Source organism: Chelonia mydas, chromosome 23 (assembly GCF_015237465.2).
Source record: "Chelonia mydas isolate rCheMyd1 chromosome 23, rCheMyd1.pri.v2, whole genome shotgun sequence".
NCBI classification, from domain to species: Eukaryota; Metazoa; Chordata; order Testudines; family Cheloniidae; genus Chelonia; species Chelonia mydas.
The window spans coordinates 13,644,600-13,672,293 of NC_051263.2; the positions used below are offsets into that span (position 1 = coordinate 13,644,600).

General features: G+C 49.5%; 1 protein-coding gene across 1 annotated transcript; it reads left to right on the forward strand.

Annotated features, from left to right (window-relative positions):
- The first annotated feature begins 24,776 nt into the window (after nt 1-24,776).
- On the forward strand, nt 24,777-27,241 carry LOC119564935. The gene is made up of 3 exons (XM_037888611.2): nt 24,777-24,878; nt 25,186-25,307; nt 25,665-27,241. The coding sequence occupies exons 1-3, from the start codon at nt 24,867-24,869 to the stop codon at nt 26,362-26,364; spliced, it is 834 nt and encodes a 277-aa protein (XP_037744539.1). The 5' UTR covers nt 24,777-24,866; the 3' UTR covers nt 26,365-27,241.
- Nucleotides 27,242-27,694: the final 453 nt, after the last annotated feature.

Consider the following 27,694-nt stretch of genomic DNA (forward strand, 5'->3'; position numbering starts at 1 on the left):
CTGTATTCGCAAAAAGAAAAGGAGTACTTGTGGCACCTTAGATAAATAAATAAATAAATAAATAAATTGGTTAGTCTCTAAGGTGCTACAAGTACTCCTCTTCTTTTAACCCAGGTTGGGGTCTCAGATTTCTAACCAGTAAGCTAAACTCCTCTCCTGGTGAGCGCCAGGCAGCACGGAGTGAAGGTAAGCACCCACACCATCTAAACTCTGCCCTCCTGCAGCGATGTCACTATAAGCCTTCACCACGTCCTCACCTGGCATTGACCAGCAGCTCCCTGCACTCAAACCCTTCACCTGCACCACAGAAAGACAACCACAGCTACTGAACGTGACAGCTCCTTCCACCCTTTGCAGTCCCTTCAGCCTTGGTAACACGAGACCATCATGCATCCGATGAAGTGAGGTGTAGCTCACAAAAGCTTATGCTCAAATAAATTGGTTAGTCTCTAAGGTGCCACAAGTACTCCTTTTCTTTTTGCAGATACAGACTAACACGGCTGCTACTCTGAAACTCTACATTCACTTATCCATCATTTAACCCACCAGCCACCCTCCTCTCCCACTTCACTGCTGACAATCCTCACGGCAAGTAAGCCCCTGCATCCGCCTAGTGCAGTGGTTCCCAAACTTGGGTTCGTGAACCCCTGGGAGTTCATGAAATGTTACAGGTGGTTCTCGGGAAAAAATTCCCTAATGGCAGACAGAGCTGTCCCCAGGGACCCCGGGCAGCATGGGGCCAGCAGCCCGGAGCCCCTGGACTTCCAAGAGCTAAGCAGATCAAAGCAAGCATATCTATCACACTGAGGAGATTTAAACTTCAAGACCCCTTACAAGAAATGAAAAGGGAGGTGGATATTTTTGGCTGTTTTTAAAATGAAACAGGCAGCTAGTATTGTTTTTAAAATTATAGTGAAGAACAAGTTTAAGCTTTGTTGTAACATGCGTTGTTTGCCTGGACTGCTCAAGACCTGAATGCTTGTATAGGAGGAACTCTGAGTTGGCTTCTTAAATCCCTTCATGCTGTTTCACATCTGATACTCCTTGATGAAACCTAGGAGCCTTGTCTTATAACAGGCTAATTCAAAGTGATACAAGATACAAAGTGAGATCTTGGAAGAGTGTTGCCATTTAAATAATGTAATAAAAATACTGTAATGATAAATAATAATTAATAAATAGTGTGTAATAAGCATGTCATAAGAACAAATTTTATATTTCCAAGATCACTGCTTTTATAATTTATACTCAGGTAAAGGAGACAATCCCTGGAAATATTCATTTTTAGGAGGGGGTTCGCGAGACGTGACCTTTTAGTGAAAGGGGTTCACAGGTTGATAAAGTTTGGGAACCACTGGCCTAGTGGCACAGTTGACCCCAGTGGGTCCCCAACTTCGTTGCCATTTAACTACTATGCACTGTGGGGAGAATTGCTGCACTGTGGAGTGAGGCTGTGACCTCTTGAGTGGGCTAGTGGGGATGGTGCTAGACTAGGAGGCTGGCAACTTCCGTTCTAATCCTGCCGCTGACCTTGGGCAAGGCTGTGCCTCAGTTTCCTCATATGAAGAAGCTATTTACCCTCCCTATGTAAAGGGCTTACAGCGGCGGAGGAGAGTCTATAGAACAGTCAGAGAGGCCAGGTGGGTGAGGTAACGTCTCTTATTCATCCAGCTCCTGCTGGTGAGAGAGACAACTGTCAAGCTGCACAGGACCCGAAGATGAGGGCCGTGTGAACTCCAAAGTGTGTCTCTCTCAGCAGCAGAGGCTGGTCCAATAAAATCTGTTACCTCCCCCACCTCATCTTTCTAATACCCCAGGAGTGAAGGCTACAGCATCGCTGTATAATACAATGAGCTGTTGTTACTCTCCACTTCCCCTGTTCTCCGTGTGGGAGGGTTCAGAGGCAGCTGCCTCACCCACTGAGCTGCCCTTGGGTGCCTGAGCCGCACACCCATTAGCTATTGCCCCTGCTCTGTGCTTCACTCCCCCTGCCCTGGGCAGGGACCCTGTATCTGCCCCCAGACGCTCTCTGCAGCTGCGTTTGGGACACGCTCCGCTGTACGCAGCAGATCAGTAAATCAGAGCAGAAGTTAGTTCAGAAGAAGGAAAAGCTTCAGGGCGATTCCCCTGTGCATTCGGTTCTCCCCAGCCCCACCACTCAGGGGAGCAGGCATTACCTGGGGCTGCCACGCAAAGCACCAGGGTGACTGAGCCCCAGGCCAGGAGCCTCCCACTTGACGGCATCTCCCTGGCTTGTGCTGGGTGTCCCTCGGAGCCGCTCTCCTCTTATGGAGTTGCCAGGTGGGCTGCCCCCCAGAGGCACCTGCTAACAAGGGGATTTCACAGCTGCCCAGCTGCACATTGTTTCTGTGCCACCCACCCGGATGTGCGGGGAGAGACAAATCCTCCTCTCCTGGCCCCGAGGCTGGCACCTGGGAACTCCCTTTGATAAACTGCCCCGCTCCAGCTGTGCCCCATTGACCCGCTCAGTGGGACAGGGCCCAGCTGGTGGCAACCAGCCCAGAGTCAGCCACATGCTCAGATTCTTGTAACTTTGTAAGTGCCGAGCTGGGGAATGGGGGGGAAATGAAGAGGGATGGGGGCACTGGAGCAGCACTCGGGATGCAGGGGTTGGTGCAGGGTGGTGTCTCTCCCTCTGGGCCAATCTTCACCCCATCAGGCCATGCTCTGTCACCAGGACCCTTATTCAGGGGAAGGGACCATCCCAGCAGCCATAGGTGCTGGAACTGGGGTGCTGGTGGTTCTGCCAGACCCCTTGGCTTGAAGTGGTTTCTATGATATACAGCGTTTACAGTTTGGCTCAATGGCTCTCAGCACCCGTAGTGCACAAATTGTTCCAGCACCCCTGCCAGCAGCACAATTCTGAAAAAAACCCACAGTTTCACGGCTGCAGCTTTGCCCAGGAACTGGGTTTCCAAAAGTGCTGTTTTCCTACAATCCCTCAGTGAACAAGGGCCCAACCTCAAAGGGCCCTTTGCTCTGGGGGCACACTGATGGAGCAGAGCCAAAATGGGGGAAGCCAGGACCTTTCCCCTCCAGTGACGGATTTGGGAAATAGAGGTGGAGCCAGCTCACCCCCTACCCACATCTCACTCCCTCCCCATCGCCCCACAGTTCCTCTCCATCGCTGCTGCACGAGGCCAAGGGAGGTAGCTCCAGGCTCCCCCACCCCCAGATGGAAAGGGGGGTCACATCAACCAACTCAACAGAAAAGGGGTCAGTGGGCCAGATCCCCAGCTGGTGTGAACAGGTGCAGCTCCATGGCATCACAGAGGAATATGAGGTAAATTCCCACTCAGCTACTCCGGCGCTAACCGGGAAGTTCTTCCCGCCCATTTAAGAACTGGTCAGATGCCCAGATTCATTCCTGTCCTCTACACCCTGGCCCTGAGCTGGTTTGTCCTTTCCGATTATTCACCCTCGAAATGCTGAGGCCTTTAACTGCAGCGGGGCTCAATGGGCCAGGTTCTGGCCACACATTCTGGGCCCTGGAGGTGAATCCGGAGTCAACCCGGATAGTGACCAAGTGAGGCACCGAGCTGGCTGATGATTAACCTGGCCATCTGCTGCCATCTGCTGGTGAACTGCAGGAAGACACGTCACGAGCACAAGGAACAGACTCTAGTTTGCGTGTTTTCTGCCAGCCCCCACTCTGGCTGGATCAGACGGGACACAAGCTCACAGAGCAGCGGGGAGACAGAGACCCAACCCCCGGTGGGAAAGGGCTGAGAGGGGACCGGGGCAGATCTACCCTGTACGCCCTCGGCTGGGTGCACAACGACATGGAGTTCACGAGAACTGCTAGACAAAGCGCTCCAGCTCCAGTGCTGGGCGCACGTCCATATGCATTGGGGCATGTACGTGACCTGAACTGATGGGACGAGGCTGGGAAAGTGGAATGGGGGGCAGGAGAGCCAGTTAGGTAGAAACGCGGGCCTGCCCTGGCTTGGTGATTCGTACATGCCGATTTCATTTCATCCAGCCACTCTCCTTGAGCCAGTCTCACCTGATCCTTATCCAGGCAGGGATTAGCTGACGTGGACGGGTGGATGGTAAAGGCCACTGCTAGGGTCAGGTGCCTGTCATTAAAGCCCGTGCATCTTAAGACAATTCAGAGGAGAAGAAATATGTTTCTGTTCCGGGAAGGTGGCTCTAATCAAATGCAAAAGAACCCAATAAAGCCTGAACTTCTGGGCAATGCGCAGCGAAGGAATTGTAGCAATCTGAATGAATTCTGTTTAATGGAAAATTATAAGGATCATTCAATCGCACAATAAAGAAGTGAAGGGGAAAGACTTGTGCATCCCTCCCCACCTTCCCATTGCCCACAAGGCTGCCCATAACTCTCCTTTTACGGCCTTTGCCAATGGACATGGGGTGCCATTTAGGGGTAGCAGGGGGTTCTCCTGCCCCCCCCCCCCCCCCCGAGGTTCGTACAGTAGGTGTGCTCCCTGGCGGAGCTCTTTACTACAGCACAGCATAAGTGTGGAATGTGGGTTCGCAGAGGAGAGTCCTGCTCCCAGCTTGTGCCCCCAGGGCAGGGAGTCAGTATTTTGTTTACAAACAGAGGCAGAGTGATGAAGATAAGAAAGGGCTGGTAATTCAATGAAGTATCTGGAAGTAGTTAGATGAGCCTGCAAAACAGGAATCCCTCTTCAGGGGGAAGGGAGGCGGGTGTTGAAGAGAGAAAGCAGGGGACTGAGAAGAAATACAGCCAGGCCTCCTGAGGCAAGTTTACATTCAGAAAAGAGGGAGATTTGAGGGACGTAGGTGAAAAGAAGAGGCCAAAACCAAGGGAAGGGAGAGCAGTGGTACAGAGAAGTCCCCACTCTACCTGTCATACTTATGTGGCCCCATCACCATAGTATCTGAGCCCCTCACAATGTCGAACCGATTACTCCTCACAGCCGCTTGGTGAGGTAGAGCAGTCCTGTTATCCGCATTGTACAGATGGCAAAAACAATGAGGAGTCCTTGTGGCACCTTAGAGACTAACAAATTTATTTGGGCATAAGCTTTCGTGGGCTAGAATCCACTTCATCAGACGCATGGAGTGGAAAATACAGGAGCAGGTATATATATACATAGTACATGAAGAGATGGAAGTTGCCTTACCAAGTGGGGGGGTCAGTCTAACGAGACAATTCAATTAACAGTAGAATACCAAGGTAGGAAAAATCACTTTTGTAGTGGTAATGAGGGTGGCCCATTTCAAAGAGTTGACAAGAAGGTGTGAGTAACAGTAGGGGGAAATTAGTATGGTAAAATCAGTTTTTGTAATGACCCATCCACTCCCAGCCTTTATTCAGGCCTAATTTGATGGTGTCCAGTTTGCAAATTAATTCCAGTTCTGCAGTTTCGTGTTTGAGTCTGTTTTTGAAGTTTTATTGTTGAAGAATTGCCACTTTTAAGTCTGTTATTGAGTGATCGGGAGGTTGAAGTGTTCTCCTACTGGTTTTTGAATGTTATAATTCCTGATGTCATATTTGTGTCCATTTATTCTTTTGCATAGAGACTGTCCAGTTTGGCCAATGTACATGGCAGAGGGGCATTGCTGGCACATGATGGCATATAATCACATTAGTAGATGTGCAGGTGACCTAACCACATCAGCCAGACCACTTAGAAGTGGCAATTCTTCAATAAAAAAACTTCAAAAACAGACTCCAATGTGAAACTGCAGAACTGATTTTAAGAAGACTTTAGAGAAAAAGAAAGTATTTTTAAAAAAGAGAAAATAAAAAAATGATTTTGAAATAAAAGTATAGAAAGCAACAAGAGAGAGAAGCAAAGAGAGTTTTAAAAGTTTTAAAAGTGCTTTAGAGAAAAAATAAGGGTTATTTTGAAAAATAAAGAGAGAAAGAAAAGAGGATTTTAAAGAAAATAAAAAGGGGTATTTTGAATTAAGAAGAGAGAAAGAAATCAAATAAAAGAGTAAAAATACATAAAGAAAGAGGAAAATGAGAGGAAAGGGTTTTAAAGAATAGAGAGAAAAAGTATAGAGAAAGAGGAAAAAAGAAAGAAAATAAAGATTTCTATGTTAGAGAGAAAATTTAGTGATCACATGGTAGAGAGGAGAAAATACAGAGCGTCCATGGCTGGCTGAGAGAGAGAAAGATCCTTTTTTGTTAGTGAGTAGACGGCAGAGAGGAGAAAAGCCCCGGAGCACATGGCAGAGAGAGAGAGCAAGCAGCCCACCCCAATGGCTGCCCATAGTGAAATAATAGCTATTCTGGGAGGCGAGCCTTGGGAGAAAACCACACTGGACCAATCAGAAGCAGTCTTACAGCTACGTCATATAATGTGTTCTTCCTGAACCAATCATATCATACCAAGATTTTAAAACAAGAGCCACCTTGTCCCCCACTCCCCGTTTGAAGGTGTAAGAAAAACCCTTTTCTTAATTCTTTTGCTAACAGTGAAATAAAGATGTTCTACTTCTCTCAAAAAAATACACCAGCTTGCTTTTAGGAAAACTTCTGTGAAGAAATTGTACAAAACTCCCATAGGCTAACTTAAAAGGAAATTGATGCAAAACATGAAAAACAGCTTATGGAAAAGAGTTAACACATTTTGTTAGAGATAAGGAATCTGTTTTTCCTCACCACACACTTTCTTCTTCCCTAATGTTTTTAAATGTAAACCAAGGACAAACAAACTTTTAAAATATTAATTAAAGGGAACAGGTGTGTCTATTTCTTTATTTAGTTTTGCACCAGCAGTGAAATTACACTGAAGGACACTTGTGAAAGTTATATCCAGCTTCCTTATTTCATTTACTGGAAATTGACTTTAGCTGTTAGCTTTGTAAATAGAGAATGTTGTATCCCCAGCATTTACAAAAAAAGGCTTGAAGAACTGCATGATAAGAATAAAGCTATATTAGCAGGTTTTTATACTAGATGACACTAAGAAAGCAGCTTTTACAAAGAAATGGGCTACTTTTTCAAATTTAAAAGGAAAACCTTATATTTACAGCAACAACCAGCCACCCCCTTCTAACTGCTTTGAAGATGTAAGATCAACACTGACCCTGAAGAAACAAACCCTTTGTTTAATTCTTTTGCTTATAGTGAAATAAAGATGTTCTACTTCTCTCAAAAAAATACACCACTTTGCTTTTTACAGTTTAGATTTATACAAAATATGAAAAACAGTGAATTTCCTATGACCAGTATTGACAATAGAAGTTTACAGGAGAGAAATCATGTAGTAACAGGTCCCCCCTCCTTTGTTTTCCTAAAAGAAAACTGCATGAAGGAGGTAGATAAATATTGACCCCCTCCCCCTTGTTATTTGAAGAAATGACCACCATCACCAACACCACTCCCCCCACTTGAACCCCCACCCCTTTTCTTGATTTTTTCCCCCTCAATTTAAATCTTTGATGTTCTTTTGGTACATATACAGTTTTTAATTATATCAAATAAAGCTTTTAAAAAAAGTTTAAAAGTTTAACATGAAAAAACAAGCATTGAAGCAGCTGTAACATAACAAGGCCTCTTTTAGGAATGTTTTCTAGAAGTTTAGTGAAATAAAAATATCCTTTTTAAAAATAAGAGTTTTAAAACTACCAAAATAATAACTGGGTATAATATGAAAACTGTCAGTTGAGGGGAGTTTACATATGTGTTTCAATAAAAAAAATTAGCAAACAATTAGGTCTACTTGAAGCAGCATGTTTTTTAAAAGCTGTTAACTTTTGCAGCGAAAGCACAGGCTTAAAATTAAACAATGCAGCCTAAAGAGATGCTACGTTTACTTAATTTTCATAACTAAATAATTATCATTTCGGCGGCATAAGGATTTTAGTTGAAAGGACATGCCTAGTAACAGGCCCACCGACAGCAATTCCGGGCCCCAGGGCCGTTCTTGGGGGGTGGGGGAGGGCAGGGGTGGAAGTGACAAATCCGTCACTTCCAGGACCGACCGCGCCAGCCAATTGCACTGGTCCGCGGGTCCCCCAAAAGCGCAGGGCCCGGAGCGGTCACTACCCTGGGGTGCTTTGGAGCCTTGCGGTCCTCCCGGGCAATTTAAAAGGGCCAGGGGAATCCTGGTCCCTTTTAAATCACCTAGGCCCCTGGGCAAGAAGAGGTGGGCAGGGGTGGGGCCTTGGAGGAAGGGATGGAGTGGCAGCAGGGCCTGGGGCAGAGCAAAGGTCGAGCACCACCAGGGAAATGAGAAAGTCAGCACCTGTGGTTTTATAATAATAAAATAAAATGTAAAGACACGTTATAGCTTTCTAAACTGTTAGAGGGGGGATCTTTAAAATAGAGTGATAGTTTGTTTTTTAAAGTTATGCCTAAACAAATTGCCCAGAATACAGAAAGATAACCAAACAAAAACCGCTCTACCTGTAAATTGTGAAGAAACCTTTTAAAGTTCAGGATACAGTTAAACCCCACACATGTGATGGGTTTTACAATAAAAAAAATTAAAAAGACAAAAGTAACAGCCATAGAGAGCTGTCCTGAGTTTTAGGGAAATATTGATAACTTATTGAAATCTTTTTTTTTAGTGAAACAGTTTTGTAGGCAGCCATTCTTTGTTAGTTAATGGTGTTAAGTTTGAAAAAAAAAAAAAAAAAGTTTGCAGAGCTACAATTCATTTGCAAACTTAGCACCATCAATTTGGGCTTGAATAGGGACTGGGAGTGGCTGGCTCACTACAAATGCAATTTTCCCTCTCTTGGCATTGACACCTCCTCATCAATTACTGGGAGTGGACCACATCCACCCTGACTGAATTGGCCTTCAACATTGGTTCTCCACTTGTAAGGTAACTCCCTTCTCTTCATGCAGCAAAATACAGACCCTGCACTTCAGAAAAGCAGACTTTGACTCCCTCAGGGAACTGATGGGCAGGATCCCCTGGGAGAATAACATGAGGGAGAAAGGAGTCCAGGAGAGCTGGCTGTATTTTAAAGAATCTTTACTGAGGTTACAGGGACAAACCATCCCGATGTGTAGAAAGAATAGTAAATATGGCAGGCAACCAGCTTGGCTTAACAGTGAAATCCTTGCTGATCTTAAACACAAAAAAGAAGCTTACAAGAAGTGGAAGATTGGACAAATGACCAGGGATGAGTATAAAAATATTGCTCGGGCTTGCAGGAGTGAAATCAGGAAGGCCAAATCACACTGGAGTTGCAGCTAGCAAGAGATGTTAAGAGTAACAAGAAGGGCTTCTTCAGGTATGTTAGCAACAAGAAGAAAGTCAAGGAAAGTGTGGGCCCCTTACTGAATGAGGGAGGCAACCTCGTGACAGAGGATGTGGAAAAAGCTAATGTACTCAGTGCTTTTTTTGCCTCTGTCTTCACGAACAAGGTCAGCTCCCAGACTGCTGCACTGAGTAGCACAGCATGGGGAGGAGGTGACCAGCCCTCTGTGGAGAAAGAAGTGGTTCGGGACTATTTAGAAAAGCTGGACTAGCACAAGTCCATGGGGCCGGATGCGTTGCATCCGAGAGTGCTAAAGGAGTTGGCGGATGTGATTGCAGAGCCATTGGCCATTATCTTTGAAAACTCATGGCGATCGGGGGAGGTCCCAGATGACTGTAACAAGGATAATGTAGTGCCCATCTTTGAAAAAGGGAAGAAGGAGGATCCTGGGAACTACAGGCCAGTCAGCCTCACCTCAGTCCCTGGAAAAATCATGGAGCAGGTCCTCAAGGAATCAATTCTGAAGCACTTACACGAGAGGAAAGTGATCAGGAACAGTCAGCATGGATTCACCAAGGGCAAGTCATGCCTGACTAATCTAATTGCCTTCTATGACGAGATAACTGGTTCTGTGAATGAAGGGAAAGCAGTGGACGTGTTGTTCCTTGACTTTAGCAAAGCTTTTGACATGGTCTCCCACAGTATTCTGGTCAGCAAGTTAAAGAAGTATGGGCTGGATGAATGGACTATAAGGTGGATAGAAAGCTGGCTAGATTGTCGGGCTCAACGGGTAGTGATCAATGGCTCCATGTCTAGTTGGCAGCCGGTATCAAGTGGAGTGCCCCAGGGGTCGGTCCTGGGGCCAGTTTTGTTCAATATCTTCATAAATGATCTGGAGGATGGTGTGGATTGCACCCTCAGCAAGTTTGCATATGACACTAAACTGGGAGGAGTGGTAGGTACGCTGGAGGGTAAGGATAGGATACAGAGGGACTTAGACAAATTGGAGGATTGGGCCAAAAGAAATCTGATGAGGTTCAACAAGGACAAGTGCAGAGTCCTCCACTTAGGACGGAAGAATCCAATGCACCGCTACAGACTAGGGACCGAATGGCTCGGCAGCAGTTCTGCAGAAAAGGACCTAGGGGTTACAGTGGACAAGAAGTTGGATATGAGTCAACAGTGTGCCCTCGTTGCCAAGAAGGCTAATGGCATTTTGGGATGTATAAGTAGGGGCATTGCCAGCAGATCAAGGGACATGATCGTTCCCCTCTATTCGACATTGGTGAGGCCTCATCTGGAGTACTGTGTCCAGTTTTGGGCCCCACACTACAAGAAGGATGTGGAAAAATTGGAGGGAGTCCAGCGGAGGGCAACAAAAATGATTAGGGGACTGGAACACATGACTTATGAGGAGAGGCTGAGGGAAGTGGGGATGTTTAGTCTGTGGAAGAGAAGAATGAGAGGACAAGAAGGGGGATGAATAGCTCAGTGGTTTAAGCATTGGCCTGCTAAACCCAGGGTTGTGAGTTCAATTCTTGAGGGAGCCATTTAGGGGTCTGGGGCAAAAAAAATTGGGAATTGGTCCTGCTTTGAGCAGGGGGTTGGACTTGATGATCTCCTGAGGTCCCTTCCAACCCTGATAGTCTATGATTCTAATGAGGGGGGATTTGACATCTGCTTTCAACTACCAGAAAGGGGGTTCCAAATAGGATGGAGCTAGACTGGTCTATTCTCGTAGCTGAAGTTGCGTATCTTAGATTGATTCCGCCCCCCCCACCCCTACCCCCAAGTAGACCAGGCCTAAGTAAGGAGGAGCTTCTATTTAAAGACACAGGAAGATGGGCGCTGTTGCACATTTAGTTTTGTATTATTTTTATACCTTATAATTCATTCCTCTTAAACTTTTATTGTAAATGATATTCGCCCTTTACAAAGCCAAAGTCAGTTTCCAGTAAATGAAATAAGGAAGTTTGATATAACTTTCACAAGTGTCTTTAACAAAACTAAACAAAGAAATCTACATGCCTGTTCCCTTTAATTAATGTTTTAAAAGTTGATTTGTCCTTGGTTTAAATTTTTAAAAACATTAGGATAGAAGAAAGTGTGAGGAGGTGGTCAATTTTTATCTACCTCCTTTGCATAATTTTCTTCTAGGAAAAAAAAGGAGGGGGGACCTGCTACTATATAATTCCTCTCCGTTAAACTTTTATTTTAAAACAGTTAAAAAGTATGTGTTAAATACATTTTATTTTTATTGCAAATGGTTATATTGGGATTTCTTTACAATTGACATTCCTGTACACAGGGGTTTCTTACTAGGCATGGCCTTTAGACTAAAATCTTTATGTTGCAGAGATTATAATTATTTAGTTATGGAAATTGAGTAAACTTGGCAACTTTTTCAAATGTAAAAACACCCTTATTTTTAAAAGTTGTGATAGTATAGCTTTTAATCACCTTATTTAATTTTAAGTCTGTGGAAGTTAAAAAAAAAAAGTGAAGCCTGAAAATAAGAGGGACAGGTTAATCCTAAAGTGTGTGTGTACACAGTGCTTAAATCTGAAGCTGTCTCTCAGCTATTCCCTAAAAATAAACTTAAAGCTTGGTACAGCAGAGAAACTATTGCAGACCTTGTCTGTTGTAGAAGAGGGGAAACTGAGGTACACCACCTCCAATGAATTTCATAAATAACCAATGAGTGGGGTAATTCACTAGCCTAACTATAGAACAAAATAAGGACAGCCTGGAGGTAATTCTTCTGTTTTTCCTGCAATTAGCAAGGAAATTTATAAAAGGAAGTGGTATTATTATTAAGCAATAATTTGTCCCCACCAGGGGGATGGAAATTGTTTAGTTTGTTTTTCAGACAGTCTACAAGCAAGCTGGCGCCAGCAGAAAAATAACCCAGAATACCATGGATCTATGTTTTGTGCTGTTTGTCTGTGGTGTTTGTTTCGTTGCTAGAATTGTTGTGTTTCAATTAACAGAAAACCTCATGATGTGGGTGGGGATGGCTTCAAAAGGCTAACCTTGGGGGGAGATGTGTATGGGAATGCAAAATGCTCAACTAGGAGGCCAGCACCTGTGTAATAGTTACCGTGGTACCTGGAAATGGAACAGCAACTAAGTTGGTCCCCGCAAGCCCTATGGGAATAATGAGAAGGGTATTTGCTCACTGGAAATCAATGGAGGGATGTGTAAAATGGTGTAAATCCAAAGAAGATGTTTGAATGTGCCCCTCCCTGATGGCCATGGAGGAGCACAGCCAATGGCCTATGGCAAGGGATGGACCATTGGGTGTACTGTGTATAAGGTGTTTTGCTGGGAATGTACATTTTACTAGGGGGCGCAATTACACCAGCCCATAACCAAACTAGACACATCTACATGCTGCTATCTGGACTTTGGGGCACAAATGGATCTGAGAATCTTATTGCTGTAAATAATCGAACCAGTGCATACTACCTGATTCCATACCAAGTGGTTAAGTTGGTTTGGACAATATTCCATTTCTCTGTGGACATTCAATTAACTTATAATATGAACAAAAGCATGCAAAACCTGCAGGGGCAGCTTGTTGCAACTGCCAGCAACTGGACACATTAAGATCTTAACCGTGTCGAAGGAGAAGAGGCAGTGTTTTGGTGGTGGCTCAGATGTTGGACCATACTGCAGTGGTCAGGACTCTCGGTGTTGCTGTGGATTATCATAGCAGCTGGTGTATTGTTAACTGTACTTGTGTTACGTTGCATAGGGAGATAACCTATAAGTAATGTAGTAAGCCCTCCCCCGCAGTGTACTAGACAACCCAGACCCAACCTTCTTGGGCCCACTATAATGGGAAGTCTGGAACACTAATTGGAATAGGTGTGGTATGCCCGTATGAGAGAAGGTGCAGGGCACTATACTACACAAGGGGCAGTGGGACAAATGGAGCAACGACGCATTCCACCTTGATGCCTGGCCCTATCAGAAAGCGTGTCGCCATATGTCCTATGCTTTTCCAGGGATACCTGGGCAGGAGGATCCCAAAAGAAAAAAATGGCTGGAGTGTTAGATATAGACATTCAGGCCTGTCTGCAAAGGCCTATACTCTAAGAATTTAGGTGTATTCTTATCACTTAGCTAGTTATAGAGGTATAAAAGAAAGAATCAAAATCACTGTCTGCCTGTGTAAGGGCCTTCTCTTACCGTGACAGTCTGAGGCCCTGTTCTTAGGCTAAGGCCTTTGGCTAAGCAGCAGAGGCAGCCATAAGCTGGGAAGCGAACGGTCACATCCTCACCAGTCACACTGAAATAAGGTTGTTTAGGTCTGTTAAAAAGGTGATCCAATCTATCGGCTCCAGAGAAAGGGAAGAGCCTAGAAGATGTAAAAGGAAACTTAGTTTGATAGCACCCTGTCTGGCAAGAACTCACTTATCAATAGCTGGGATGTGAAATCCTCATTTCTGTGTTGTTCTATCACTGTAGTCCTCATTTCCCTATTGTTTGTCTGTATAATCTCTGTCTGGTTCTGTGATTGTTTCTGTCTGCTGTATAATTAATTGTTTTGGGTATAAACTAATTAAGGTGGTGGGATATAATTGGTTAGATAATCATGTTACAATATGTTAGGACTGGTTAGTTAAATGTCAGTAAAATGATTGGTTAAGGTATAGCTAAGCAGAATTCAAGTTTTACTATATAGTCTGCAGTCAATCAGCAAGTAAGGGGGGGAATGGGAACAGGGAATGGGAACAGGGACACAGGCAAGGCTCTGCGGTGTCAGAGCTGGGAAGGGGGACAGTAAGGAAGGAAACTGGAATCATGCTTCCTGGAATTTCACCCCAATAATCATTGAATTGTTTGCACCTTCAGACTTCGGGTATTGTTGCTCTCTGTTCATGCAAGAAGGACCAGGGAAGTGAGTGGGTAAAGGAATAAGCCCCCTAACATCCCTGCAGCTTTTAAAAAAGCTTGCTGCTTCAAATAGGCCTCACTGCATATCAAACATTCCCAAAAGAGGAGTGACAGCTCAGTCAAGGCTGTATTTTCATGTTAAACTTTTTTAAAACTGTATTTGATATGATTAAACACTGCATGTTTAGCAAAAGTGTTAAATGGAGCAGGGAAAGTCAGGAAGAGTGAATTTTAAAAAAAAATTAAAGGGTTTGTTTCCCCTTTAAAAAGCTTACAGCTAAAGTCAATTTCCAGTCAATGAAATAAGAAAGCTTGATATAACTTTTATTGTCAATGATGGGGATATACATTCACTGTTTCTCATGTTTTGTAAAAATCTAAACTTTAAAAAGGTTTCAGAGTAACAGCCGTGTTAGTCTGTATTCGCAAAAAGAAAAGGAGGACTTGTGGCACCTTAGAGACTAACCAATTTATTTGAGCATGAGCTTTCGTGAGCTACAGCTCACTTCATCGGATGCATGCTGTGGAAATCGCACAAGACATTTTATACACAGACACCATGAAACAATGCCTCCTCCCACCCCACTCTCCTGCTGGTAATAGCTTATCTAAAGTGATCATCAAGTTGGGCCATTTCCAGCACAAATCCAGGTTTTCTCACCCTCCGCCCTCCCACAAACAAACTCACTCTCTTGCTGGTAATAGCCCATCCAAAGTGACCACTGTCTTCACAATGCATATGATAATCAAGGTGGGCCATTTCCTGCAGAAATCCAGGTTCTCTCACCCCCTCACCCCCCTTCAAAAACCACACACACAAACTCACTCTCCTGCTGGTAATAGCCTATCCAAAGTGACCACTCTCCCTACAACCTGCATGAAAATCAAAGTGGGCCATTTCCAGCACAAATCCAGGTTTTCTCACTCCCCCACCCCCATACTCACACAAACTCACTCTCCTGCTGGTAATAGCTCATCCGAAGTGACCACTCCCCCTACAACCTGCATGATAATCAAGGTGGGCCATTTCCAGCACAAATCCAGGTTTTCTCACCCCCCCACCCAAACACACACACACAAACTCACTCTCCTGCTGGCAATAGCTCATCCAAACTGACCACTCTCCCCACACTGTGCATGGCAATCAAGGTGGGCCACTTCCAGCATAAATCCAAGTTTAACCAGAACGTCTGGGGGGGGAGGAAAAAACAAGGGGAAATAGGCTACCTTGCATAATGACTTAGCCACTCCCAGTCTCTATTTAAGCCTAAATTAATAGTATCCAATTTGCAAATGAATTCCAATTCAGCAGTTTCTCGCTGGACTCTGGATTTGAAGTTTTTTTGTTGTAAGATAGCGACCTTCATGTCTCTGATTGCGTGACCAGAGAGATTGAAGTGTTCTCCGACTGGTTTATGAATGTTATAATTCTTGACATCTGATTTGTGTCCATTTATTCTTTTACATAGAGACTGTCCAGTTTGACCAATGTACATGGCAGAGGGGCATTGCTGGCACATGATGGCATATATCACATTGGTGGATGTGCAGGTGAACGAGCCTCTGATAGTGTGGCTGATGTTATTAGGCCCTGTGATGGTGTCCCCTGAATAGATATGTGGGCACAGTTGGCAACGGGCTTTGTTGCAAGGATAGGTTCCTGGGTTAGTGGTTCTGTTGTGTGGTATGTGGTTGTTGGTGAGTATTCGCTTCAGGTTGGGGGGTTGTCTGTAGGCAAGGACTGGCCTGTCTCCCAAGATTTGTGAGAGTGTTGGGTCATCCTTCAGGATAGGTTGTAGATCCTTAATAATGCGTTGGAGGGGTTTTAGTTGGGGGCTGAAGGTGACAGCTAGTGGCGTTCTGTTATTTTCTTTGTTAGGCCTGTCCTGTAGTAGGTGACTTCTGGGTGACTTTAAAAAGCAACCTGATGTATTTTTTGAGCGAAGTAGAACATCTGTTAGCAAAAGAATTAAGAAAAGGGCTTATCTTCAAACCAGTCAGAAGGGAGGTGTGGGGGGTGAGGGAGGGCGGGAGGAGGTGGCTCTTGTTTTAAAATGTTGGTATGTTATGATTGGTTCAGGAAGAATGCATTCTATGATGTGCCTGTAGAACAGCTTCTGATTGGTCCACCCAAGAGGCTTGGTTTGCTTCCAAGGCTCACCTATCATTTCACTTGGGGCAGCTGCTAGGAGTGAACTGTTCCTCTCTCTCTCTCTCAGCCAGCCATGTGTTGTCTTTTCTCTCCTTTAAAATCTCTTTGCCCTGTGTTCACTAAACTTTCTCTTGACCTAACAAAGAAATCTCTATTTTCTTTACCTTATTTCTCCCTCTTTCTTTCATAAACCTTTAAAACATCCTCATCTCTATTCTTTCATTTAAAATAACCCTTTTTATTTTCTGTTTTTAAAAAAACTTACTTTTTTCTATAAAGCACTTTTTAAAACCCTCTCTCTACCCTGTGCTCACTAAACTTTCTCTCAACCTAACAAAGAGCTCTTTATTTTCTTTATTTTTTAAAAATTCCTTTTAATTTCTCTCAAAACCCAGCCAAACATGTCAAACCACATGCACACAAGTACCCCCTGACATTGCCCAATACAAAAATAAATAAATAAAAATTTCAAAATGGCCGACAGCACCAAAAGTGTCCATGACCAGAAACAGGACAGGAGGGCGGGACATAAATCATAAAAAGGGCATGGAAGCCTGTCAAAAATACATGGTGATAAGTGCTATCGAGTGGTTCACTACTCACGGCGCAGGAGGCCAACCACACACCCGCACTAGGGCGTTCCACAGGCAAAGCATGTGACAAACAATTGACGTGTGTGTCAGTGTTCACACCATAACTGACCCAGTGTCAGAGTTTAGAAGCACAAACCTGTTTTCAAGAGGTCTTTTCACTGCATGAATCGCATGAAACCAGAGCATGGTAGCACCTAGGACCCCAGTCCTGGACCAAGGCCCATCGTGCCAGGCACTGTACAAACCCAGAATGAAAAGACACTCATCCCTACGTAGATCAGCAGCAACATGTGAACACTTTAGCTCCCTAACTTAGGCCCTTATTAGCTGAGCTCAAGGAGTAACAACTAGCGCCTTCCTAGACCAGTCACGAGAGAAGTACTTGACAAATGTCGTCTCACTGGGTTACACAACTATTCAGTTGTCAGCAGCAGCATACTGGTAACCAGGAATCTTGGATTCTGCCCGTGGCTCTGGGAAGGGCGCTGTGTGTCTAAGCTGCCAGGGCGGGTGCTAGGCAGAGGGTCTGCACCCCAAGAGTGTGCCTGGGGACCCCAAGACAGGGGCAAAGTCAGGGCTTTCTTCATACTCAGGATCCAGCGACTGGGTTCCCTCACAGCAATCTGGTGAGTGGCCAAGAGGGGGCGCTCATCTGTCACACACTGCCAGGCTTTCCCCTAAGGGAGCAGGGGACACTCACCCAGGGCTGTGGGGCAGAGGCAGGGGGAGGAGTCAGGTCTCTGCTGATGAAGGCTGGTGCCAGCTTCACTCTTTTTTAGGGTGTGCGGAAGGGCAGCACTGCAGTCTGGGGTCCCCTCCGGCCAGTGCTGTGTGTGCAGGGAGGCGCTGGGTCTGGGTTTGTTTTTCACCCCCCTTGCAGTGGGGAAATGGAGAGGGATTGAGCAGACAGGGCAGATCCCAGCTGCTGTGATCAGTGTAACCCCATTGATTTCAGCACCAGTGGGAGGTCCGGCCCATAAGAGTCACTACTCTGATCCCAGGACAGTGACACGAGCTTGGCACAGTCTGGTGAGTTACTTCAAACCATGCCCCCCCTCTGGAAATAAACCCCTAAGAATCATTTCCCTGAAGGACTCACACCCAAAATAACCTGCTGAGAGAGAGACCGATGGACCCTTTGGCTCAGGGCCCAAACACCACACGTGACCCACAGATATGGCTTAGCTAAGGAGAGTCCATGGGCCAAAGCGAGGTCAGAGTCAATGGCCCCGCTCCCTTGGAGTCAATGGATCAGATACCAGCTGGTGTGAACCGACCCCACTCCCTTGCAGTCGGTGGGGAGACACCAGGGTCCTGGGAGGTTTGATGGCACAGTACGATCTACACTTCCCTGGGCTTCACATGATCAAATATTAGGAGCACAACGAGGTCAGAGTGGGCACCATGTGCCCGTGTGTTGTCTGCTTCACACCGGCTGCACACCCTGAGGGCATTAAACTGGAAACAGCAGCTTCATGCTGGGGGGGGGGCAGTTTGGGGAGGGGTGCATGCTGGGTGGATGGCTGGGTTCCCATGCCCAGAGGGAGGTGCCGGGGGGAAGGGCTGCACCCTGAGGGGTGTCTGGACCCTAAGGCTGGGGCAGTGGCTGGCCTCCGGTCAGGCTCCAGGAGCTTGCAATATCCCTGAGGTGCGACTCATAGAGACTAAGATCCTCTCACAGCAGCCCTCCTGGATGGCCGGGGATGGTGCTGGCTGGGCCCTGTGACAGATGCCCCACCACCATTCCTCAGGGCGCTGGCTGACTGGGGAGGGGCAGGAAATGGTCCCCCTGCTTCTAGCCACCAGCCCCTCTCCCAGGGTGACAGGGCTGCGGGATGGACAGGGATGCAGCCAGCCCAGAGCTCTGTGGCCTAGCTGGTGGCCCACGTCTCTGCCCTCGCTGTGCTCTGGCCCCTGGCGGTGCAGGGTCAAAGGGCCATTCTTCAGCCAGCCCCATGCCAGTTGCAGGCAGCCCTAGACGAAGGGAGGGGGCTCTGCACAGGAACTGGCTGGAAAAGATGCGGACAGCGACTGTGGAGCCCAGCTGAAGGGACGGGGGTGGCCTCCCGGCCCCACTGATCCCAGCCCAGCAATCCCAGTGTTGCCTGCTCCCCGGTGTCCAGAGGGGAGGCTCCTGGCTAGGACCCACAGCCAGAGCAGGTGCCTGATCTGCACCCTCAGCTCACCACACAACAACGCAGTCTGCATGTCTGAGACAATCTTCCACCCCGACACCCCTGCCCCATGGAAACCCTGCTGAGTCCCCCTGCCCCCCACATCTCCGCTGGGCACAGGTGAATAGGGCCGAGGCATTAGCCTCATCCTGGTTCCAACAGTGCACTCAGCTCATTCCCAAATCCTGCTCCCACCACCCCTGCCCAGGAAGTGCCCTCAGCTTTCTCCATCACACGCCGCCCGGGGCATTGCTGGGCCACACTCTGCACCCATGAACTGCAGGGTGAAAGGTCCCATTGGTGCCACCTGGCTAAAGCGCTGACATGTTCAGTCTAACCCAGCCCCAGTCAGCCAAATCCATGCAGCCGGCGAGCGGGGTCGGCACCTTCCTCTGCTCTCACTTCCTCAAACTCCAGGGCAAATTAGGCCCCTCGCTGTTTGGATTCAACTGATTCAGCTTACTTGGAAATCTGGGATAGACGACACCCACCCACTTAACCCCATAACAGCAAGAGTCAGGGTGCGCACTCCTCAGGCTTGAGATTGTCTCTCACTCTGTGTCAGGATAGTGCCCAACGCGACAGGGCCCCGATCTAAGTGACCCTGTGTCTGGGCAGCACCCAGCCTGACATGGCCCTGATCTCGGCGACTCTGTGTGTGGGTAGCGCCCAGCCCAACAGGGCCCCAATATCAGTGACTCTCTGTCTGAGCAGCGCCCAACACGACAGGTCCCTGATCTCGGTGACTCTGTCTGGACAGCGCCCGGCATGACGTGGCCCCTATCTCGGTGATTCTTTGTCAGTGGGGCTGGGCCTGGGCCTGAGGGAGGGGAAGCCCATCACTGTGAGCAGCAAATTCTCACCTAAAACCCTTGTTAGAAACCAAACACCTGAGACAAACCAGAAAAGTCTTTCCCTGGGGAAGGGGGAGATGGAATGGGGGATCGGCTGGGGTGGGGGCTGAGGGTGGGAGTAGACTGGGTTGCGTGACAGGGGATGTCTGACAACAGTGATCGACTACTTGGTGGTTAGGCCGAGCACCCACAGCACAACTGCAGCCACCCTGCTGTTTACAGGCATTAGCATGAGCCTGTCTACACGAGCTGCATCGCACTTCCCAGTCTCTGTGGAAACGTACTTCCCCATCACGTCAGTCATCTGTGGGCCCTGGCTCTGTGCACACACTGGTGAGTTGTCATTTCCATGGCTGCCTTCAGATTTGGGCTGGCTGTTAACACCCTTATGAAGCGCACAAATTTTATAGATCCAGCTTAGAGAGCGCAAACTGAGGCACCCGGACAGGAGGGGACCTGCCAAAGACAGCGGCAGAGGTAAGGCTAGAACCCCAGTGTCCAAGCACCCGGACTTCTGCGTAGCCCCCAGGATCATTCTTCTCACCCTCTGCAGCGGAAAGGCCGGTGTCTGGTCAGTGCCCTGAGCAAGTGTCAAAAAAGCAAAACATAACCAGGGGCTGGAATCTGTCTGGGTGCAGCGGCCGTGACACCAGAGCTAGGGTTGTCTGCAACACATTTGTGTTTGGACAGTGGCAAGGATGGTTGAATATCTCGTGTTGCTGAGGAAGTTTTAATAAAACAAAACCTGGGTTGTCATTTTTGGCCAATGATGGACTGTCTGGTGAGTTGATTGTACAATCTGAGGGTCTAGAAAGTTTACGATAAATTGTTGAAAAACAGGTGTGTTGGTGATGTGTGTGTGTGTGTGTGTGCTATGTCATTTTTCTTCATACTCCTCTAGCAGCAAGATCCCATCACAGACATGGTCCACATTTGCATATAGCATTGTTCACATACAAGGTAAAGTACTTTAAAGAGATCGTGGTCAATTTTGTGCCTCAGTTTGAAGGTGCCAAATTTTAATTTGATGGCAAAAATGTGGTGTTGGAAAAATGGCTAAAAATGAGCCAGAGGAGGAGCAGCCCAGGACCCAGGGCTCTAAAATGACAAAATCCACTTTGATCTGCTACAGCCCCACACTGTTTTCAGAGTGACTAACCCAGGTTGGGGTCTCAGATTTCTAACCAGTAAACCAAACTCCTCTCCCAGAGCTGGGGGGAGAATCCAGGATTCCTGGGCACCAATACGCTGCTGACAAGTGAATACTTGTGTAACCCATTGAGAAAACATTCTCACATCCTTCTCCAGTGGCTGCATGCGGAAGGGGCTAGTAATTACTCCTGTTCCAAAAGCTGGGAAATTAAATAGCAAAAAGCTTTGTTAACGCAGAGTTAATGTTGCCCGGTGACAGCTCATGCCCATCCAGGACATCAAATTCAGCAAAACTCAAACTGGTAAATGTGAGGCAGTACGGAGTGAAGGCAAATGCCCATGCCACCTAAACTCTGCTCTCTTAAAAGGATGCCCCCAATGAGCCTGCACCATGTCCTCACCTGGCATTGACCAGCAGCTCCCTGCACTCAAACCCTTCACCTCCGCCACAGAAAGACAACCACAGCTACTGAACGTGACAGTTCCTTCCGCCCTTTGCATCCCCTTCATCCTTGATTACACAAGACCATCACGCTACGTCCACTTACCCGCCGCCCTCCTCTCCCACTTAACTGCTCACAATCCTCACGGCAAGGAGCCCTTGCATCCTCCTCGTGGCACAGCCGACCCCAGTGGGTTCCCAACTTCTTTGCCATTTAACTATTATGAACTGGGGATGAATTGCTGCACTGTGGAGTGAGGCTTTGACCTCTTGAGTGGGCTAGTGGGGATGGTGCTAGACTAGGAGGCTGGCAACTTCCGTTCTAATCCTGCCGCTGACCTTGGGCAAGGCTGTGCCTCAGTTTCCTCATATGAAAAAGCTATTTACCCTCCCTATTTAAAGGGTTTAAAGCTGTGGAGGAGTCGATAGAACAGTCAGAGAGGCCAGGTGGGTGAGGTAACGTCTCTTATTGACCCAGCTCCTGCTGGTGAGACAGACAAGTGTCAAGCTGCACAGGTCGGACCTGAAGACAAGGGCCATGTAAACTCCAAAGTGTGTCTCTCTCAGCAGCAGAGGCTGGTCCAATAAAATCTGTTACCTCCCCTGCACCGTCTCTCTAATACCCCAAGACCGACATGGCTACGGCATTGCTGTATAGTACAGTGAGCCGGTGTTACTCTCCGTTTCCTCTGTGCTCCGTGTGGGAGGGTTCAGAGGCAGCTGCCTCCCCCACTGAGCTGCCCTCCGGAGCCTGAGCCCCACACCCATAAGCTATTGCCCCTGCTCTGTGCTTGACTCCCCCTACCCTGCGCAGGGACCCTGTATCTGCCCCCTGGACGCTTTCTGCAGCTGCGTTTGGGACATGTTCAGCTATACGCAGCAGATCAATAAGTCAGAGCAGAAGTTAGTCCAGAAGAAGGAAAAGCTTCAGGGTGATTCCCCTGTGCGTTCGGTTCTCCCCCAGCCCCACCACTCAGGGGAGCAGGAACACTTGAGAATCCCGTTTCCCTGAAGGACTCACACCCAAAATAACCTGCTGAGAGAGAGACCAATGGACCCTTGGGCTTGGGGCCCAAACAACACATGTGACCCACAGACATAACCTCATTAAGGAGAGTCGATGGGCCAAAAGCAAGGCCTGAGTCAATGGCCCGGCTCCAGATCCCAGCTGGTGTGAACTGGCCCCACTCCCTTGGACTCAATGGGGCCAGACACCAGGGTCCTGGGAGGTTTGATGGCACAGTACGTTCTACACTTCCCTGGGCTTTCCATGATCAAATATAAGCAGCACAATGAGGTCAGAGTGGGCACCGTGTGCCCGTGTGTTGTCTGCTTGACACTGGCTGTGCACCCTGAGGGCATGAAACTGGAAACAGCAGCTTCATGCTGGGGGGGGCAGTTTGGGGAGGGGTGCATGCTGTGCCCAGGGGCTGGGTGGATGGCTGGGTTCCCACGCCCAGAGGGAGGTGCTGGGGGGAAGGGCTGCACCCTGAAGGGTGTCTGGTCCCCGAGGCTGGGGCAATGGCTGGCCTCCGGTCAGGCTCCAGAAGTTTGCAGCATCCCTGGGGTGTGACGCACAGACACTTAGATCCTGTCACAGCAGTCCTGCTGGATGGCCAGGGAGGGCGCTGGCTGGGCCTTGTGACAGATGCCCCAACACCATTCCCCAGGGCTCTGGCTGACTGGGGAGGGGCAGGAAATGGTTCCTGCTTCTAGCCACCAGCCCCTCTCCCAGGGTGATGGGGCTGCAGGACGGGCAGGGATGCAGCCGGCCCAGACCTCAGGGCTGGCCAGCCCGTGGCCTAGCTGGTGGCCCATGTATCTGCCCTCACTGTGCTCTGGCCCCTGGCGGTGCAGGGTTAAAGGGCCATTCTCCAGCCAGCCCCATGCCAGTTGCAGGCAGCCCTAGAAGAAGGGAGGGGGCTCTGCACAGGAACTGGCTGGAAAAGATGCGGAGAGCGACTGTGAAGCCCGGCTGAGGGGAAGGAGGCGGCCTCCCGGTCCCACTGATCCCAGCCCAGCAATCCCAGTGTTGCCTGCTCCCCGGGGTCCAGAGTGGAGGCTCCTGGCTAGGACCCACAGCCAGAGCGGGTGCCTGATCTGCACCCTCAGCTCACCCCACGTGGGGACGCGACTGCAGGAGAAGAGGCTCTTTCACGTCATGGGGACGGCCAGTGGTGCCTCCCGGGGCAGCAACAACGCAGCCTGCATGTGTGAGACAATCTTCCACCATGACACCCCCACCCTACTCCTGCCCCATGGAAACCCTGCTGAGTCCCCCTGCCTCCCACCTCTCTGCTGGGCACAGGTGAATAGGGCCGAGGCGTTAGCCTCATCCTGGTTCCAAAGGTGCACTCAGCTCATTCCCAAATCCTGCTCCCACCACCCCTGCCCAGGAAGTGCCCTCAGCTTTCTCCACCACACGCCGCCCGGGGCATTGCTGGGCCACACGCTGCACCCAGGAACCATGGGGTGAAAGGTCCCATTGGTGCCGCCTGGCTAAAGTGCTGACATGTTGTTCAGTCTAATCCAACCCCAGTCAGCCAAATCCACGCAGCCGGCAAGTGGGGTCGGCACCTTCCTCTGCTCTCACTTCCCCAAACTCCAGGGTAAATTGGGCCCCTCGCTGTTCGGATTCAGCTGATTCAGCTTCCTTGGAAATTTCGACCAGATGACACCCACTTAACCCCATAACAGCACGAGTCAGGGCACGCGCTCCTCAAGCCAGAGATTGTCTCTCGCTCTGTGTCTGGGCAGCGTCCGGAGCAACGGGGCCCCGATCTCAGTGACTCTGTGTCTGGGCAGTGCCTGGTGTGATAGGGAGCTCTGGCCAGTTCACCCCAAGGGGCAGATGAGCTGGGCCGGTCTGGGCCTGGTGCTGGTTGGCTGCTGGGCCCCAGCCCTTCCCTGAGAGTCTATTCACCTCAGCTGCACTCCCCACCAGCTCCTCGCCTCCCCAGCACTGCCCCCTAACTCCCCATTAGTGGGCTGTGCCCGAAGGCCCCACACGGGTCCACAGGGCCAGGCCTGCAACCTCCATGGTGCCAAGCCTGGGCTCGTCAGCACCAGCATCCTGTATCTCCCCAGGGCCCCCTGCGGCATGGCCAGGCCAGCTCGGGAACTGGGTCTGTGTTCAGGGCAGGAGCCGAGCTCTGCAGCAAACCACGGATACTCTGGCCCCAGAGCGCCCCCCTCTGGCCCAGCCCAGCAGCTGCTGTTGGCACAGCTGGAAATTGGAGGCTGCCTCACCCGCCCCCCCTCCTGCTCCGCCTCCCGCCCCACAGGGTCAGTGGGGCCAGGGGAGGGGCTGGGCGAATGGTATAAAGAGGAGCTGGGAGGGACTCAGCTGAAAGCCCATCACTGGCAATCTGGTGTGAGCATCTGTCAGTGAGTGACGGCACCCCCTGCTCCTGCCCCATGGAAACCATGGTGAGTCCCCTCCCCCTCCTCCTGCCCCATGGAAACCCTGGTGAGTCCCCCTTGTCCTCCCACCTCCTGTCCCATGGAGCCCCAGGCGTGACCCCTCTGCCCACCTGTCCCCTGCCCCAAGTAATCCCATGTGGGTCCCCTCTGCCATTCATCTACCCCCCACCTCCCCACCCCATCAAGCTCCAAGGGATTCTTCTCTGCCCCATCTCCTATCAGTGGCACATCAGGGGCTAGGGGAATGTGTGTCAGGGGGCTCTGGGTTTGTGCCCAGGGCCCAGGGGCACTGATGCTGCGGGGTCCTGTGCAGGTGCCAGGATGGATGCCCAGGGCTGGACTCCTGCTGTTGCCCCTTCTCCTCTGCTTCGGACCAGAGACCGCGAGGAGCATCGACCCAGCCGCGCTCAAAGCCATCGTGGATCACGTCCACCAGTGAGTGACCGGCCTGGGGTGTGTGTGTGTTTTGGGCCTTCCTCACTCCCCTAGCCACAAAGGGAGTAGCAGGGACCCCTTGTGTCTGCTGGTATCACAGGGTTACCTAGAGCCACTGCCTCAGCACCGGTGATCCTGGGAGTGCAAGAGAGAGATGGGGCCCAGAGCTGGGAGGGGTGATTCTGGAGTTGCAGGAGGGACATGGGGCCCCAAAATGGGAGGGGTGTTTCTGGAGGTGCAGGGGGAGGTTGAACATTTGCAGGCTGTGCAGGTGTTTGCACAGTTCATGCTCATTAACCCTATGCTCAGTGTGTAATTTCCCCTAGGCTCACGCTCGCCCTGCCCCCTCTCCCCCAGGTATCACCCTGTTACCAGTCCCGCGCCCACTGATCAGTATGCAGTGGCCATCTCCTTGCCACAGTCCATGTGCAACGGCATCATTCCGAGTGATCTGCAGAATCACCTGCCCGTGGCCGAGCTCCAGGCGATGAAATCCAAGCTGGAGACGGACCTTCTGTATGAGGGGGATCACGTCGTCGCCGCTGCCAAACCTGTCAAACGTGACGAAAGTGGCACACCCTACCTGCACCCAGAGTGGTTGATGTTCCACCTGGACCAGAATGGGGTGAGCCCTGTCTCCCGCCTCCTGGACAAGTCCCGGGACCAGACCGAGTGCCAGGAGACCCACGCCTTTGAAGAATTGTATGGCAACAACCGCTACCCCAGGTCGTTTCCGAACAACCCGTGCGGCTGGAATCGCTGCTTCATCTTCTTCACCTATTACTCCCCCTGCCTGGGCACCTGCCTCAGCTTGAAGGAGGACCACCGCATCCAGGACCTCATGGACGGGATCTTCAGCGCCATAGACAGTGACCACCGTGCCTTGGCCTTCAAGGAGGTTTTCAAAAAAGACAGAAGTCTGGGGAAGCAGTTTTTATGGAACTCATGGCAAACGCTCTGTAAAGTGCCCCTGTACCAGTGCAATGACCATGGCTGCCAGAGCTGCAAGGAGAAGGACGTCAACAAGAACTCCTGCCTAACAACAGTGAAAAACTGAGCCACGCCAGCCCTGAAGGCAGTCCACTGGGGCAGGCGCCAAGATGGGAGGAGATTGTAAGCTGTAATGTAATCAATCAACAACCAACCCATCCATCCATCGTCCTTCAATCCATCCATCCATCTGTCCGTCCATGAACCCATCCATCCATCAATCCATCCATCCATCCATCCATCCATCCATGAACCCATCCGTCTGTCAACCCATCCATCTGTCAACCCATCCATCCATCGTCTTTCAACCCATCCATCGTCTTTCAACCCATCCATCCATCCATGCATCCATCCATGAACCCATCTGTCTGTCAACCCATCCATCTGTCAACCCATCCATCCATCGTCTTTCAACCCATCCATCGTCTTTCAACCCATCCATCCATCCATGCATCCATCCATGAACCCATCTGTCTGGCAACCTATCCATCCGTCAACCCATCCATCTATCCATCCATCTGTCCATCAACCAATCCACCACTCCTTCCATCCATCAGCCCATCCATCCATCTGTCAACCCATCCATCCATCATCCTTCAACCCATCCATCTGTCAACCCGTCCATCTATCTGTCTGTCTGTCAACCCACTCATCCGTCAGCCCATCCATCTGTTAGCCCAGCTGTCCGTGCCTCTCACATACTTCTCCTTCTATTTCACTATCTCATTTCAAGGTGCCCATTCCCTGAGTATCTGGGCACTGGGTTTGCCCTGTGATCTTTTCTCCCTCTCTCTCTGTATCTCATTCCCAGGGTGCCCATGCCCCTGGTATGTGGGCCCCGGGTTTCCCCTAAAAATTTGCCCCCCTTTCACAGTCCAGCAGATGCACTTTCTCTGCCATATGATCAACACCAATAAAGCTTCAGAGCAGTCCTTGGCCTCACATCTCTATCTGTGTGTCTGTCTCCTTCCTCCCTGGAGGTCCCAGCTCTCCTGGGATCACCCCTCTGCAGGCTGTATCACCCCCCACCCCCCAGACTGCTGTTCCTCATGCTCCCTATGCCTGCCCCACACCACCCCTTGGGGGAGATCCTAACCCCCACTCTGCTCAGCCTGCATCCTAGATACCCACAGTGCATGTGATGGGATGAGTGCTCTCCACAGCCCCATGCCAGCCCTGCTTCCTCACCTCCTGCTCCACTGCTGCAAGCCCTGTCCCTCCCCCCCATGCCATCCCCAGGAGATGGAGAACCTGGACTCCTGGGTTCTCTCCCTGGCTCTGGGAGGGGTGTGGGGTCTAGTAGTTGTGGGGGAGTGGGGGGGCTGGGAGCCAGGACAACTGGGTTCTATCCTTGGCTCTGGGAGGGGAGTGGGGTCTAATGGGTCAGAGCAGGGAGA